This window comes from Sturnira hondurensis, unplaced genomic scaffold (assembly GCF_014824575.4).
Source record: "Sturnira hondurensis isolate 20B ecotype Veracruz unplaced genomic scaffold, ASM1482457v3 Scaffold0008196, whole genome shotgun sequence".
NCBI classification, from domain to species: Eukaryota; Metazoa; Chordata; class Mammalia; order Chiroptera; family Phyllostomidae; genus Sturnira; species Sturnira hondurensis.
This window is the reverse complement of record NW_028080827.1, coordinates 23,763,021-23,779,400: the sequence shown is the minus strand read 5'-3', so window position 1 is coordinate 23,779,400 and position 16,380 is coordinate 23,763,021. Positions and strand designations below refer to the sequence as shown.

General features: G+C 39.3%; 1 protein-coding gene across 2 annotated transcripts in view; it reads right to left on the bottom strand.

Annotated features, from left to right (window-relative positions):
* Window positions 1-16,169, bottom strand: part of STYX (serine/threonine/tyrosine interacting protein) — a 42,499-nt gene extending 26,330 nt beyond the window's left edge. For both annotated transcript variants that reach the window (XM_037054317.1, XM_037054318.1), the window contains exon 1: window positions 15,776-16,169. In XM_037054317.1, coding sequence (XP_036910212.1) covers window positions 15,776-15,832 — 57 coding nt within the window. In that variant the 5' untranslated portion in view covers window positions 15,833-16,169. The remainder of the gene's footprint in view (window positions 1-15,775) is intronic.
* Window positions 16,170-16,380: the final 211 nt, after the last annotated feature.

The following is a 16,380-nucleotide window of genomic DNA, read 5'->3' as shown; positions in this document are numbered from 1 at the left end:
AAGAATATTCTATAAAAATAGCAGATTCAATTAGCTTCACAAACCCCTGAAAATTTAAGTGCCAAAAAAACGATTAAGATATTCTTTAAATAATTGGGCTTCCAAAATTATGATATGTTACTTCATACAATGGATGGGGTAGTTCATTAATTATAAGGATATTCTAGAAGTTTCTCCACTAAATAATCCTCTAAATCAGAGATGTTAAATAAACTTCTGTCATTCATACCAATTCAAATCAACTGGCACTAGATAGCTAAAACAACGTGTGGAGAAACACTATGGAGGAAAAGAGGGCTGTGACCAATAAGCAGTATCTGCCACGGATGAAAGAAGAGTGGTATGTGACAGGTATTTGTCATCCCTGATATTAACTGCCAGATGCTTATCAAACAGCCTTTTCCATACCTTACTTTGGCTTAAGATTCTGTCTAGTTAATTCCCTTGAAAGATACATTTCAACAAAGCATATATTTCATTCTGTCTTTGGAGTGTAGACCAAGATAAAGAAGATTAAAATTAATACTAAATCCCAATGGCAAAAAATAAAATATTTTAAAAGTTAGAAAATTAAAACAGTTACAGCAAATTGAGTGAAAAAATCAAATACAATACAAATAGTCCTTGCCCTGGCTCATGTGGCTCAGTGGATTTAGTGCTGGCCTGTGAAGCAAAGGATCACTGGTTTGATTCCCAGTCAGGACACATGCCTGGGTTGTTGGCCAGGTCCCCAGTAGGGGGCATGTGAGAGGCAACCATACATTGATATTTCTCTTCCTCTTTCTCCTTCCCTCCCCCTCTAAAAAAAAATAAAAATAAAAAACAAATAAAAATCTTCAAAAAATACAAATAGTCCTAATTTGTAAATAGATTGCACTCCAAATTTCTAACTTGGCTGCATAAAATTCAGAATTATAAATAGTAATTAGGTTTCTAAAGTTAAAACTAGAAGTTTAAATACTTTCATTTTAAAAAAATTTTAGGCCCTGGCTGGTATAGCTCAGTGGATTGAGCGAGGGCCTGCGAACCACACAATCGCGGTTCAATTCCCAGTCAGGGCACATGCCTAGGATTACAGAAAAGTTGCAAAAGAACATACAAGAAATTCCTTTATCCAGATTCCCCAAATCAGAAATTTTTTTCTTTAATCCTCACCAGAGGATATGTTCATCGATTTTTTTCCAGGGGGCAGGGCAGAGAGAAAGACACACAGATTGCCTCCCATACAAACCCCCAACCAGGAATCAAACTCACAACCTTTTAGTAGATGCTCTCACCAACTGAGCCAGGCAGCCAGCGCATCAGAGTAGTACTTTTAACATATAATGTAGAACTGTTATACACCCATAATAGAAAGGAAGGATACTCCTGCAATGACTGTAGGCTTTAAAAACAAAAAATAAAACAAAACAAACAAACAAAAAAAACAGTCCTGGCTGGCATGGCTCAGTGGCCTGCGGACCAAAAGGCTGCCCCTTAGACTCCCAGTCAGGGCACGTGCCTGAGTTGTGGGCCAAGTCCCCAGCTGAGGGTGTAGGAGAGGCAACGGATCAATGCTTCTCCTGCACATGGATGTTTCTCTCCCTCTCTCCGTTTTCCTCTCTCTAAAAATAAAATATTTTTTTTAAAAAGCACTTTAAAAAAGAGAAAAGAAACAGAAAATACATTTTATTTGTAATCTTGAAAATTGGTCTCAGCAATGTAGTAGTAGACTATAAATCCTGAGAAATAGTCTAAGTGATGAGTTAAAATATACTTCTAAAAATTGTCTTTTAATGCACAGCTAAACTAACAAGCAAGTTCTACCACGACAGATTAGTTTTGTCTACTTTTGAACTTCAAATAAGTGGAATCATACAACAATATTATTTTTATGCCTGGCTTCTTTCATTCCACATAGTGCCTACAGGATTCATCCATGTTGTTGAATACGTCAGTAGTTTGTTCCTTTGTTATTGCTGTGCAGTATTCTACTATATGAATATTCTACAATTTACCTATTTTTCTGTGGAGATTTAAGTAGCTTCCAGGTTTAAGCAATTATGAATAAAGTTTCTATGAAAATCTTCTGTGTCCTTTGGTGGACACATGCATTTGTTTCTCTTGGACATGTACATAGCAATGGAATTGCTACATCACAAGGTAAGCATATATTTGGCATTACTAGAAACGGATTAAAGTTTTCCAAAACCAATTTACACTCCCTCCAGCAAGGTATGGAGGTTCTAGTTGTTCCACATCCTCATCACGGCCATATTTTAAACTGTACTATATATGTGAGACATAAGACAAAGCCTAGGACCTGCTCAAAATGAGAAGTCAGATCAAGAGCAAAAAGCTGGGACCCTAAAAGGCAACAACCTCAGTGAAAGATAAACTAGGGAGGGGGGAAAACCCCACACCTCAATCTCACAGAAATGAGTATTCTTGCCTTTCTCAGCTTTGGGTCTGAGCAGAATGTGGAGGTAATGGTGGGGTGGGGTGTTCCTAACCACAGAATCTGGCCTTCACTCAAGTCTGGCATTAGAATTCGATTACCTTTGTGAGGCCAAGTGAAAATTTAATGTCATGGGGACCTGGGTAAATAGTGTCCATGGGTTCCTGGGAGAAGCAAATGCATTTTTCTCCCTGGAGGTACGTACATAACCTAAATCTAGTCAGAAATAATTCACACAGTAAGTTCAATGAGCTCACAATAAAAAACTGACTTAAAAAAAGGGGTTGGGGGTTGGAAATGAGCTATCATGAAAAAAAGATATAACTGAATGACACAGATTACAGTTATGACAATGATGAAAAATACAAAACACTTAACATATTTAATGATATATAATTATAATATCAAAAATATGATATTATCATATTTTTAAGAGAAGCAAATAAATATGTAGAAATGAAAAACTGTAACTGAAACTGAAAATAAGAAACAGTGGATAGGCTAAACAGAAGAAAGGACACAAAGAATCTGTGAACTGGAAAACAGAAATGACCTTTCAAATGACCTAAATTCAGAGTTGGAAAGGTCATCCACAGATTCTAAGATCATAGAATCTAGGTTCCAGAAGGAGAAAAAAATAAAGGAAAGTAAATATTACACAAGATAGTGTTCTTTTTTAAAATTTTTTATTTTAATATTTTTTAAAATTTAATTCTTGTTCAAGTACAGCTTTCTGTCTTATATTCCCAGCCCTGCCCGCCCACAAGATAGTGTTCTTGATGTCAGAAGCATGGTGGCGTGAGAGGTTCTACTGGTCTGTCTCCTTCAAGTTACAGGTTGAACAGCTGTAATTCAACAAAGGACTCCCCATTGAACACATAAACACATCTGAGAGATGCACACATTGAAACATCTATCTGAAGGTGGGTGAATTGGGAGACAAACTGGTAAGAAACAGGAATATGGAGACAGGTGACACTAATGCAGCCAGGAGATCACTGTGGGTCTCGGGAGAGGGGAGGTATCAGATTACAGCGCACACTCTGCAGCACTTAGAAGAGAGAAATGGAAACATACCTGCCTGAGTCGTCAGGACATACTGTAGCTAAATCTAGTAATGGGGACAGAGATTTACGGCAGAGTTATGGCAGCAGTGGTCTGGCAGCCACCATTACCAGGCAGAAAACAAAGCCACTGGAGCCTGGCCACTTCCCCAGACCCTCCCTCACTCTTATTCACCCTCCTTCAATCTCCCAGAGCTCAGAGCTGGACTTCTCTCACCCTCCTAGAGCTAGCAGCAGGCCCCAGAAGCAGCTGTGGCAGTAAGTATAGAGTTGCAAGCACACTATCTGCAGCCTTGAGAACTGGAGAAGCAGAGGCATTCCTTCCTGAGTGATGGGCACAAGCTGGGGCTGGTCCCAATGCTGGGAGTGTGACAGCTGCAGCTGCTGGGAGGAGAACAAAGCCACAAACACAGAAGCCAGCTTCTCCCAGTCCACCTGCTCCCACCCACTGCAGCTGAGCCCAGTGGGAACACCTGGGATATCTACAGCAGTCCAACAACTGGTTGCAGGGGCAACACTGGGATTTCACAAGTTTTGAATCCCACTGCCCACCACTTTTCTCCATGGGGATGGTGCTCTGAGACAGAGAAGACCCAGTTACAGAGAAGACACCTACTTCTCCAGGGAGTACAGGGCATTTTTAACCATCCCACAGAGATCCAAGAAGATGAAGCAGTGTAAGAGTAAACAAAAACTTGCACTTGAATACAACTTACTAAATAGAGAAATATTACTCTTGGAGCAGATTTCATTCCCATAAGTGCATAAGCAGAGAAAAAAATCCATCAATACCACGAATAACCAAGGTAACAAGGCATCTTGGGAAAAAGTAAAAAATATCCAGAAAATAAACTTAAAGACATGGAAATATGTAATTTCAATGACAGAGCAGGGTAAATGGTGATGGAAAAAAGTAAAAAAACAAATTTTGAAATTTAAAAAATTTGAAAAATAAGTGACAGAGAATTCAAGACTGCAGTTTTGAAAAACTCAAGCAGTTTAACGAATTCAGAAGTAAAATCAACAACATGAACACTTCACCAAAGAGGTTTAAACTTGAAAAAAAAAGAACCAAACAGCCCTGGTGGGTGTAGCTCAGTGGACTGAGCCTAGGCCTTCAAACCAAAGGGTCGCAGTTCAATTCCCAGTCAGGGCACATGTCTGGGTTGTAAGCCAGGTCCCCAGCAGGGGGCACGTGGCAGACAACCACAGGTTGATGTTTCTCTCCCTCTCTCCTTCCCTTCCCCTCTAAAAACAAACAAACAAACAAACAAACAAAAGAACCAAACAGGCACTTTTTATTCCTCCAGCCAGGGCATGCCTGCTTTACTCCTCTTTTCAAATATACTTTCCTAAGTTCCAAAGGCCCCTCTTTTACCCCTCTAACTTGTTTCCTTAAAACCATTTCTCCTATCACTCACTTTACTAAAAAAAATAGTAGCCTCTGTAACTTTCTAAATAAGCTTCCTCTTAAAATTTGAATCCTTGGCTCTAATTTTTTTCTTTGCCTAAATCCAGAACTGAGATCCAACTCTGCAGTAAAAACTTGTGTCATTTTCCTGCCAACACTGCCTGTAACATATGGTGCCATGACTCAGATCACCTCATCACCCTCTGGGTTGGCTAGAGGTGCCTCCTTATGCTTCCAATCTCCTTTCTTGGGACCTCCCTGAGGTGGGGTGAAAGGTTAAGGCCTTGAGCCCTTTCTCTTATATTTGAAAAAAATAAAAATAATAACCAAATAGAAAATCTGGAGCTGAGGAACTCAATAAGAGATAAAGAATAAACTAGTGAGCTTTGAAACAGCACTGAGCAAATGGAGGAAAGAATTCCTGCTATTGAAGATAGAAATCTAGAAATGATGCAGGTGAAAGAAAAGAAAAATGAGAGGGAGGGAGGGAGGGAGGGCTCTATGAGAACTATCTGACTCCATCAGAAAAAGCAGAAAGAACAATATAAGAATAATGAGTATACCTGCTCTGACCTTGGGTGGCTCAGTTGGTTGGTCATCATACCACAAAACAAATGGTCGCCGGTTTGGTTCCGGGTAAGGGCACATGCCTGTGTTGTAGGTTCAGTCCCCTAGTTGGGGCACGTGTGACAGGCAGCTAGCTGATCAATGTTTCTCTCTCACATTAATGTTTCTTTCCCTTTCTTTCTCCCTTCCTTTTTCTCTCTAAAAATAAATAAAATCTTTTTTAAAAAAAAGAAAATAATAATGGGTATGTAAAGAGGAGAAAAGAGGGAAAGGGAACAGAGAGCCAATTGAAAGAAATAATCAAGGGACTTCTCAATGGAAAGAGCTGGATCCTATAAATCCTGGAAGCAAACAGAACACCTAATAATCTTAACCCCAAAAGGCCTTCTCTAAGGCACATTATTGTATTAAGAGTGTCAAAAATTAATTAAGAGTGACCAAAAAAAAATTCTCAAGGCAGCCAGGGAAAAGAAGACAGTAATAATCTATAAAGGAAATCCTATTAGATTATTGGATCTTTCAGCAGAAACCCCACAAGCCAGGAGAAAGTAGAATCAAAAATTTCAATTATTGAAAGAGTAAATTACAAGTCAAGAATAATATATCCAGCAAAGTTATCCTTCAGATATGAAGGAAAAATACTTTTCCAGACATACAGAAGCTGAAGGAATTTATCACCATAAGACATGCCTTACAGGAAATACTGAAGGGCTATTCTATCTAAAACAAAAAGACTAAAGGATACAAAACTATGAGTAAGATGACAGACAGAAGCAGGAAACTGCAACCCTTATTCAGAACAGAGTATTATGTACTTAAATATAACAAACATTAAAGGATAAAAAAAAACATTAAAAAAGAGATGACAATAGCTATTGCAATTCAGAAATGAAAACACAGCATAAAGAAAGAAAATGTGTGACAACAAAATCATAAAAGGGGAGGTGGTAAGGGTCTGCTTTTGCAAAGGGAGAAGATGCATTCAAAAGAAAAAGGACTGCTGTATACATGAAAAAATTCTTCCAAAACCTAATTGTAATTACAAACAAAAATTCAGAAACTGAGACACATAACATAAAAAAGAGGAAACAGTAAAACAAAATCATAGAATACCACCAAACTAAAGTGACAGAAACACAAGGAAAACATCAAACAAAGGTGATAGAGTTACCAGAAAACAAAATAAATTGGCTATAGGAAATCCTCATATATCAATAATTACCCTAAATGTAAGTGGACTCGATCCAGCAATGAAAAGGCACAGAGTTGCAAGCTGGAACAAAAAACAAAACCCAGCCAAATGCTGCCTTCAGGAGAAACATCTCAACTGCAAATACAAATATAAACTCAAAGTGAAAAGGCAGAAGATGATACTCTAAGCAATGGCATCCCGAGAAAAGTAGATGTACTTATACCCAACAAAATAGATTTCAAGATTAAAACAAGTAACAAGAGACAAAGATGGACACTTACTCACTTAATTATTTTTAGATTTCATTTATTATTTATTTTTAGAGAGGGGGAAGGGAGGGAAAAGACAGGGAGAGAAACATTAGTGTGTGAGAGATATATCAATTAGGGGCCCTTTCACATGCTCCCAACTGGGGACCTGGCCTGTGAACCAGTGAACTTTCTGTTTACACGCGGCACTCAGTGAACTGAGCTACACCAGCCAGGGCAAAGATGGACATTTATAATGATAAAGGGGACAATACAAGAAGACAAAACATTTATCAGTATATATGTGTATCCAATTATGGAGCACCAAAATAAATAAAGTAACTACTAACAGAACTAAAGGGAGAAACTACAAAAATGATAATAATAAGGGACCTAAATACCCTGCTGACAGCTATGGATAGATTGGACAAACAGAAAAATCAATCAATCAATATCTGTCTTAAGTGACATGTTAGACCAGATGGACATAAAGAACAAGTACAGAGCCTTTCACCCCAGAACATCAGATTTTACATTCCTCTCTAGCACACATGGAACATTCTCAAGGCTAGACCATATACTGGGACACAAATTTAAGACAGAAATCATACCAAGCATATTCTCTGACCACAGGGCTCTGAAATTGGAAATCAACTATAAAAAGCAGGAAAAAAACACAAATATGCGGAGATTAAAAAACATGCTACTAAAGAAAAAATTGGATCAAAGAAGAAATAAAAGGAGAGATCAAAAGATACATAAAGACAAATGAATATGACACATCAAAACTTTTGAGGTACAGCAAAAGCAGTAATAACAAGGAAGTTTATATCATTACAGGCCTATCTCCAGAAGCAACAAAATAAGTTAGACAGAAAAAGTCAAGAACCACATGATTTCACTCACATGTGGGGTATAAAACTGAAAAAAAAAAAAGAACTAACAAGACAAAACTCACACAAACAATAGAGGGAAAGGGGACTAGGTAGAAGTGCTAATAGAAAAGGGTTTTAAAGGAAGTTAAATATATGGTGACAAAGGGAGATATGACTTTGGGTGGTAAACACACAATGCAGTACATGATGTATTATTAATTACACACTTCAAATCTATATAATTTTACTAATAGTCACTCAAAAATTTTAATAAAAATTTAAAAAGATATTAATGAGATTTCCCCAAACTGGTTAACGATACCATGTCTCAGAAATTGGCAGCCCAAAGATTAAAATGAAGGAGAGAATCCTAGAAGCATCAAGAGATAAGTTACCTACAAAGGAGTTCCCATCAGACTGTCAGCGGATTTCTCAAAAGAGACCTTAGAGGCAAGAAGGAGCTGGAAAGAAGTATTCCAAGTCATGAAAGGCAAGGACCTACATCCAAGACTGCTCTATCCAGCAAAGCTTTCATTTAGAATGGAAGGGCAGATAAAGTGCTTCTCAGATAAGGTCAAGTTCAAGGAATTCATCATCACCAAGCCCTTATTATATGAAATGTTAAAAGGACTTATCTAAGAAAAGGAAGATAAAAAATATGAACAGTGAAAGGACAGCAAACTCACAGTTACTAACAACCACACCTAAAACAAAAGCAAACCAAGAGGACAGCTAGATTAGGAGCGGATCCATAGAAATGGAGATCACATGGAGGGTTAGCAACAGGGGAGTGGGAGGAGGAGAAGGGGGGAGAAGGTACAGAAAATTAGTAGCATAGATGGTAGGTAAAAAAAATAGATAGGGGGGAGGGCAAGAATAGTAGGGGAAATACAGAATCTAAACAACTTGAGACATGTGGTCATAAACTAAAGGGGGGGAGTGGTGGGGGAGGGGTGTGCAGGGTGGAGGGGAATGAAGGGGGAATAGAACAACTGTAATGGTATAATGAATAAAATATATTTTTAAAAAAAGAAGCTGGCAGCCCAATAAACCCCAAGCAAGATAAGGAAAAGAAGTGCACAGGTAAACAATGAAACAGCTACCAACAGCACACCAAAAAAAGAGAACTCTTTTTTCCAGATTAAATGCAAATAGAGAAATGGAAATAAATGTATTCCAAAAGACTTAACACATTTGCAGTCAGTTTTCCTGAAACATACCAAGGCAGTGCAGGGAAGAAGGAAAAGTCCTTTTTAAGCAAGTGGTACTGGAAAAACTGGTTAAATACCTGGAAAATTAAATGAAATTTGATCCTGCCCCCAGACACACATGCACACAAACATCTGTCTTGCTTCACTGCTGTATGTATTTCCAATGCTTGACAACAGTGCTTGGCACATAGTAGGCACTCAATAAATACTCATTGAACAAATAAAAGACTGTATATAAACATAAATGCAAAAATGGTAAAATTTCTAAGAAAACAGGACAATATATTTGCAACCTTGGAAAAAGGAAACATGTCTTAAGAGAGTGCAAAAGGGCCCTGGCTGGTGTAGCTCAGTGGATTAAGCGCGGGCCTGCGAATCAGAGGATCGAGGTTCGATTCCTAGTCAGGGCACATGCCTGGGTTGCAGACCAGTTCCTTGCAGGCCAACTCCCAGCAGGGGACGCACAAAAGGCAACCATACATTGATGTTTCTCTCCCTCTCTCCTTCCCTTCCCCTGTAAAGATAAATAAATAAAATCTTAAAAAAAAAAAAGAGAGAGTGCAAAAGGTATTGAGCATAAAGAAAGAAAATCTGGTAAATTACATTTCATGAAATTAAAAACGTTAGCTGAATGAAATGAAACTGCTAAGAAAATGAAAGAGCAAGCCAAAAACTGGAAAAAAATATTTAATACGTATATCCAACAAAAGACTTATATTCAAAATATATAAAAATACACCAACAATAGAGTGGTGACTCAATTTTTAAAATACGCAAAGACATCTCACCACTGAAAATATAAAAATGGCCAACAGCACAAAAAAAGGTGCTCAACATCATTAGTCATTAGGGAAATTCAAACTAAAAGCAAAAGATACCAGATACCACTCCATACCCCTAAGGCTAAAGTTAAAAAGATGGACACCACCAAATGCTAGTAATATTGTGGAGCAACTGAGACTCTCAAAAGTTGCTAATCGAAGTGTTAAACAAAATGTTAAAAATATACCCATCTTGTTATCTAGCAATTTCACTCCTCAGATTTTACCAAAGAGAAGTGAAACATATGTTCACAAAAAGATTTGTACAATAAGAATATTTAAAATAACTTTATTCACCATAATCCCAAATAACCCAAATGTCTAACCATGGTATTCACACAGTACTATAGTACTCAGCAACAGAAAAGAATCAACTATTCATAAACATAACAATATAGATGAATTTCATACATATTACACTCAGTGAAAGAAGCCATAAAGAAGAGTCCCTTCTGTATGATTTCACTTATATGAAGTTCAACACAGATAAAACTAAACTATAATTAAAGAAATCATAACATTTGTTGCCCATTATCGGATGAGGTAGGGATTGCCTGGAAATGGATATAACTTTCCAGGTTGGTAGAAACAGTCTATACCTTAAAAGGAGTAGTTCCACTGATGTACACAGGGGTGGGCAACCGCAGTTTACAGTTGTAAGTACACAAAACACGGTGTATTCTTCTATTATTATGTATTAATTATTGTACTATTTTCCGTAGGAACAACTGTAAACCTACTTTTGCCCACCCTGTACTGAAAGGACAAAGCCCGCACCACCCCTACTGTGGCACCATTTGCTGAGCAGCCCTATGACCTTGTTAAACAGGACTGCTGTTTTCACTCTTTTGAGGTTGTGTCCCCACTACTGAAAAGTTACTGGAAAAGCAAGAACAGAATGTGGCTAACTGTTGCCCACAGCCCCAAGCAAAAGATAACATTACAGAAAATGTTATCTTTTGTAAGATAGATATCTTTATTTGTAAGCCCCAAGCAGCTTACACAAACAGAAACGTCCTGTGGTGCAACCCCCCATCATCCACACAACAGCAACCACCACCCTTTGTAATCCAATAAAAGCTCACAGTCCCACCTTTCAGTGCCGGTGTATTTCTCCATGCATAGCCTCTTTCCGCCCTTGGAAAGTGAGTAAAACTTTGCTCTTTGCATTTTCCTCTTTTTGTGAATTCTTTCACAGCCTGTGTCAACAGCCTAATACATTTATTTACCAAACACTGAATTGCACATTTAATATCAGTGCATTACTCTCTACATAAATTTTGTTTCTAGTTGCTAGATGGGATGCTGCTCCTATTCATGAATCAATTAAAGCCAATTAGATCATCAATTTTTTTTGAATTTTGTTTTTTAACAAAACCAATCAGGATTCTTTAATTAATTCAACAAACATTAGTTAAGCTTATAATATATACCTGACACTGTGTTAAATGAAAGAAACATTGGCAAATAAGACAGAAACTTAATAGTGACTAAGCTTCCTTATGAAACTTTTAGCCTATCATGGAAAATAGAGAGGAAAATTTATTTTGCCTTTATTCTGGGTTCTTGGCTGAGACATCCTGGTAATAAAAAACAGATTAACAGAAGAAAAACAAAATTTTAACATGATTCATAACTCCTGTACACATGGAAGTGTTAAAAAACAAAATTCAACCTAGTAAATTTGAAGATCTAATGGGCTTAGCCAAGCAATTCACGATTGGGCAGCATCTGTCTAGCAACTAGAAGGGTACTCTAATGAGCTGTACAAAATGGAAAGCTTTTATAGGCAGAAAGAAGGTAAGACTAAGAAACTAAAAGAATGGATTATTTCAGGCAAGGACACTTTCCCTTAGAGCAAGGTCAGGGGTCTTATCAGGCAGATTATCTTACTAGTAACGATCAAAAAATCCCAAACTGATTGATTATGTTTCTGGTAGAGGCTGAACTGCAATTGGATCAGGTATTCAGGTTTATCATGGGCTTTTAGCTCAAGTGACACCATTTTGGGCCTGTAGTTTTCTGTTGAAAAAGGAGAGACCCAAAACTGAGTAACTTACCAAAATGGCTAGGGCCAGCATCTTAAATATCACCTTCAGCTGACGATAAAAGAAATTGGGAGTAGGGGAGTCAGTTACAGGAAGTTATCAGGAAAAGCACAGTAAGGAGAATAAGGCTGCCATGCACACTTAAGTCTTTGTCTTGTCTTCTATGCTGGTAAGAGTTTCTAGAGATACGGTCACCACCCTCTTCTTGGTTGGGACAGGAAAGGATTTTTACAAATGAAGATCTTCCTTTCAAAGGTAGATGTCTTTTACAAAGGGTAACTTCTATGTGTAATTGGTTTCCAAAGCTGACAATCTTACCATTTCTTAAAATTAACCAGCCTAAAATAATCCTTATGCCAGAGAGATATATTTGGTATTTATTTACATAATTTGTTGCACTATGATAATTACAATGTCACTATGCGAAAGAAATGTTTTCAGCTCCATCCATGGGTCCACTGTTTACATACATGGTGCTTCGTTGGTGGAAATGTTGTGCTATATATGCTTGTAGTTAGTTAGTTGAGGATAAATGGAGTGGTGGTAGCCATGGCAGAGGAAAACAGCAAAATTCACAAAGTAGGGAGAAAAAACAAAAGTATTCCAGAAACTGAGAGATGAATATAACTAGGGTATGCTGAGAAGAGAGCAAGGGGAACAGTAGCTCATGAGTTTAGAGGTAGGTAGATGCAATATCACAAGACCTTCTAAATGATGTTGCAGGTCTGAACTTCATCCTCAAAACAGGAAAATCATGATATAGTGTTAAACAAAGGAGTGTCAATCTTTTTGCAAACTGATCTAGTTTGAGAATGAAATGCTTGGTTTGACTCCATCTTGTTCAAGCCTGCATTGTTCCATGGCCTTTGGGTTAATAGCTCCTGCTTAGTCTTGCATAGACGAACTAATCATTTCAGAAATTCTGTATGGGGCTGAGTACTACAAAAACACTTCCTCCCAATTCTGAAGATGGATTTGAGTAACTACTAAGGCTCCCCACCTTTTTTGGCTGGTGCCTCTCAGTCAATAAACTTTTCTTATGCCAAACTCTGATGTGTTGGGTTTGGGCCTTTCCAAGCTTTGGGCACTTTGTACTGGTAATACTAGCACTGTCCTATAAAGAATGCCCTGACCAGTATTTCAAGAAACTTCGAAATAACATTCTTACAGAGATGATATAATCATAGGTTGATCACATCAATCATTAAGGGAATTCATTACTTGAATTCCATTTTTATTAAAACAAGATTTGAGTTGTAACTGAGCTTTTCATGTAGTGCTTCCTATGTAGAAGGCACTGTGCTGGCTGGTTCATGCTAACTAGGTTTAAGGCAATTTGATATTTCACGTATCTCATTGAAAAGTAGAAAATTAACCTTGTTTTATTAGTTCACCACGAATAATTACATGCCTTATTTAATGGATATTTATCATTCTGTCTGCCCAAAAAGCACTCTCCATCTTCTGTGGAAATGTCTACCAATGATAAACTTCACATACAACCTAGCCTGGGCCCTTCATTATATTTACCATTTCCTGGCTATAGTGACTGATCCAAAGTATAGGCACATGACCTAAGTTCGGTCAGTCCTCTAGATTTTAAACACTAAAGCTTGGAGAGAAGTGCTTTTATTTCTCAATGTGTAGCCTCCATCACGGTATGAGCCTGGAGCAGATGTTGGCCAAATTCCCTGGAAAAAGCCTAAGGAAAAGCACAGACCTGGAGAGAAAGTAGAGACAAGTGTGATGAGAGGTAGCAGCAGTCCTGATGCATTACAATAATGTCTAGTCAAGACTCTGACATTAGCTGTACCTCTAGCTTTCTAGATTTAGTTACTTCTTTTTCTTTAAGCCAGTCTCAGTTTTGCAACAAATAGAGAAGAAACGTCTAATGCCAAATAAAGAAATGGCTTTCTGCAGTAATATTTGCATCATTATCTACTAGGCTTTAAACATTACTTTTGTCCCACAGAAAAGAAGCTATATTCCCAGTAAAATTTTCTAATTTCTACACATTATATACCCAATAGAAGATTAAATGTAGCCCTGGCTGGTGTGGGTCAGTGGATTGAGTCCCAGACTGTGAAGCAGAGGGTGGCAGGTTCCATTACTTCTGGACACATGCCTGGGTTGGGGGGCCAGGCCCCTGGTGGGGAAGCATGAGAGGCAACCACACATTAGTGTTTCTCTCCTCTTTCCTCTCTGTTTAAAAGTAAGTAAGTAAAATCTTTTTTAAAAGGATTAAATGTAAAGTCTTTAGACCTTTCTTTTAAAAAATATTATATTTATTTCTAGAGAAAGGAGAAGGGAGGGACAATCCGTTGCCCCTCACACATGCTCCAGCTGGGGCCAGCTGGCAACCCAAGCATGTGCTCTGACCAGGAATCAAACCAGGGACCTGATCTTTTGCTTTGGGGGAAAACCAACTGAGCCTCACTAGTCAAGGGCAAGTCTTTAAACATTTTAAACTAGAAATTTAAAGATGAGCCCCGGCTGGTGTAGCTCAGTGGATTGAGCATGGGCCTGAGAACCTAAGGATCATGGTTCGATTCTCAGTCAGGGCACATGCCTGGGTTGCAGGCCAGTTCCCAGCAGGGGACTCATGAGAGGCAACCACACATTGATATTTCTCTCCCTCTCTCCTTTCCTTCCCTCTGAGGATAAATAAATAAAATCTTTAAAAAAAAAAGAAGTTTAAAGATGAAAGCAGAAAAGAATTGAGGTGTATTAAAAAGAACAATGAATTAATAAGATTCATGAGATCAAGGTTCTCACTGTCTTTGTGCTATGGTGTTACCATGGCAAATCACTTATTCTCAGTAAGCTACAATTTCTTCAACTGTCTCCTTTATTCCTACGATTGCTTCCTAAGAGTGCTAAAATGACCGAATAATTTTGAGGATATAGAAGCATACCTCTCATTCACATTATTCCATATTAAATGAAGTAAAGAGTTAAATTCATTTTAAACATAAATTCAACTTTTCCCCACCTATTCGAGTCTACTCTAAAAACATATGCATTTCTTAAGGATCACTATCAGAAGCAAAAGATCCCACTGAAAAACGTGAACTCCAAATGAACCTACTCAATAGAATGAATATCTGGTGTAAACTGAATGGTCTCTTAAAATTAGAGTTTTCTTCTTCCAATTAGTTTTAAGATCTTCAAAACCAGAAATTGTATTTTTTCTTGATTATCCTAAAGCATGCCTTGTCCTGTTACTAGTTTACATTTCAGAATATTCTAGCGACAGGTGGAAAAGAAACTCAACTCAATACAAATGTTAGACAGAGAAGTAAAGTGGGTTATAAAGAAAACCTCAAATTAGAAATCAGAAGACCAAGCTATGAAGAATTTTATTCTCATTATTAACTTTCCTCCGAAGGGAAAGAATTCTGATTTAGTTTTTCAGACTCAAATGAGCCAACTTTGTAGCTCTGATGCAAAAAAAAAGAAAAGAAAACTTTGGAAAACTTTTAGAAGGCCCATTTTGAAAGTCAGGCCCCAGGTCTATTCCACATGTGGGTGGGGAGCCGGGGCATGTGTCCTACAAGTGAACTCTGTGACACCAAAGACATCCCTCAAAATGAGATTAAAAACAACATTACTCTCGTGTTGCTTTGGCAATAAAAGGGGAACCTCACTCCAAGTCAGTCCTCGACGCTGACCTAAGCGGGGAAAGGGACTACTTTAGCTCATCTCATTAAACTACCCAGAACCAAGCGCACCGGCGGCGTCTCAGAAAGGAGATAAGAACTGAATCAGGGAAAGAGCCGACCTCCCCAGAGCCGGAGGCTCCACCCCGAGGTCCCGGGATGCCCTCAGGACTCCTGTACCGCTGGACAGTTCGACGGTTGGGGCCTGCGGTTGCCCCTCGGCCTGTGCGAGGCCAACTCACCTCGGCATCTTCTTTGCACTGTGGGAGAGAGGGGAACTCCAGCTTCAAGTCCTCCATGATCCCGGCCGGCTGATTGGTGGGTGAGATGGGAGTAGGAGTTATTCGCCAGCCCGACCCCCGGGCTGGCAGTAAGAGGGAGCGCCGGTAAACCGGAGGGCTGACGGGCGGGCAGCGGCCTTACAACTAACACGCGCAGACCAAAGGGTCCCGGCGACTCCGGCGGCGACGGCGACCACAGAGGGGAAGAGGAGGGTTGGGCGGCTCATACCGGGCCGCCATTATTCTGCGGTATCCCTAAACCCCGAGTCTCCGCGCCCCTCAGGCCACCCAGGTTTGGGCACAAGCTCGAGCCCTACAACCGTCTTTCCTCCTTGCCCCCCGCCCTCCCTGCGTCGCCCTAGCCAATCCCAGCCCACGCGCGCCTTCGGCCCGCCCCGCCGTTGCTGCCAGGTGTCAGCGCGCCGGCGCCCCGCCCCTTCGCTAGAGCGCAGACGCGTGGGGGCGGGGCCTCAGAGGCTCCCTGGCTTGAGCCCGCGCTCGACGTAGGGGAGGCGGGGTTGCAGGGCTGCGGGAAGAGGGCGAGACTGTTTGAAGGTCTTGGGGAA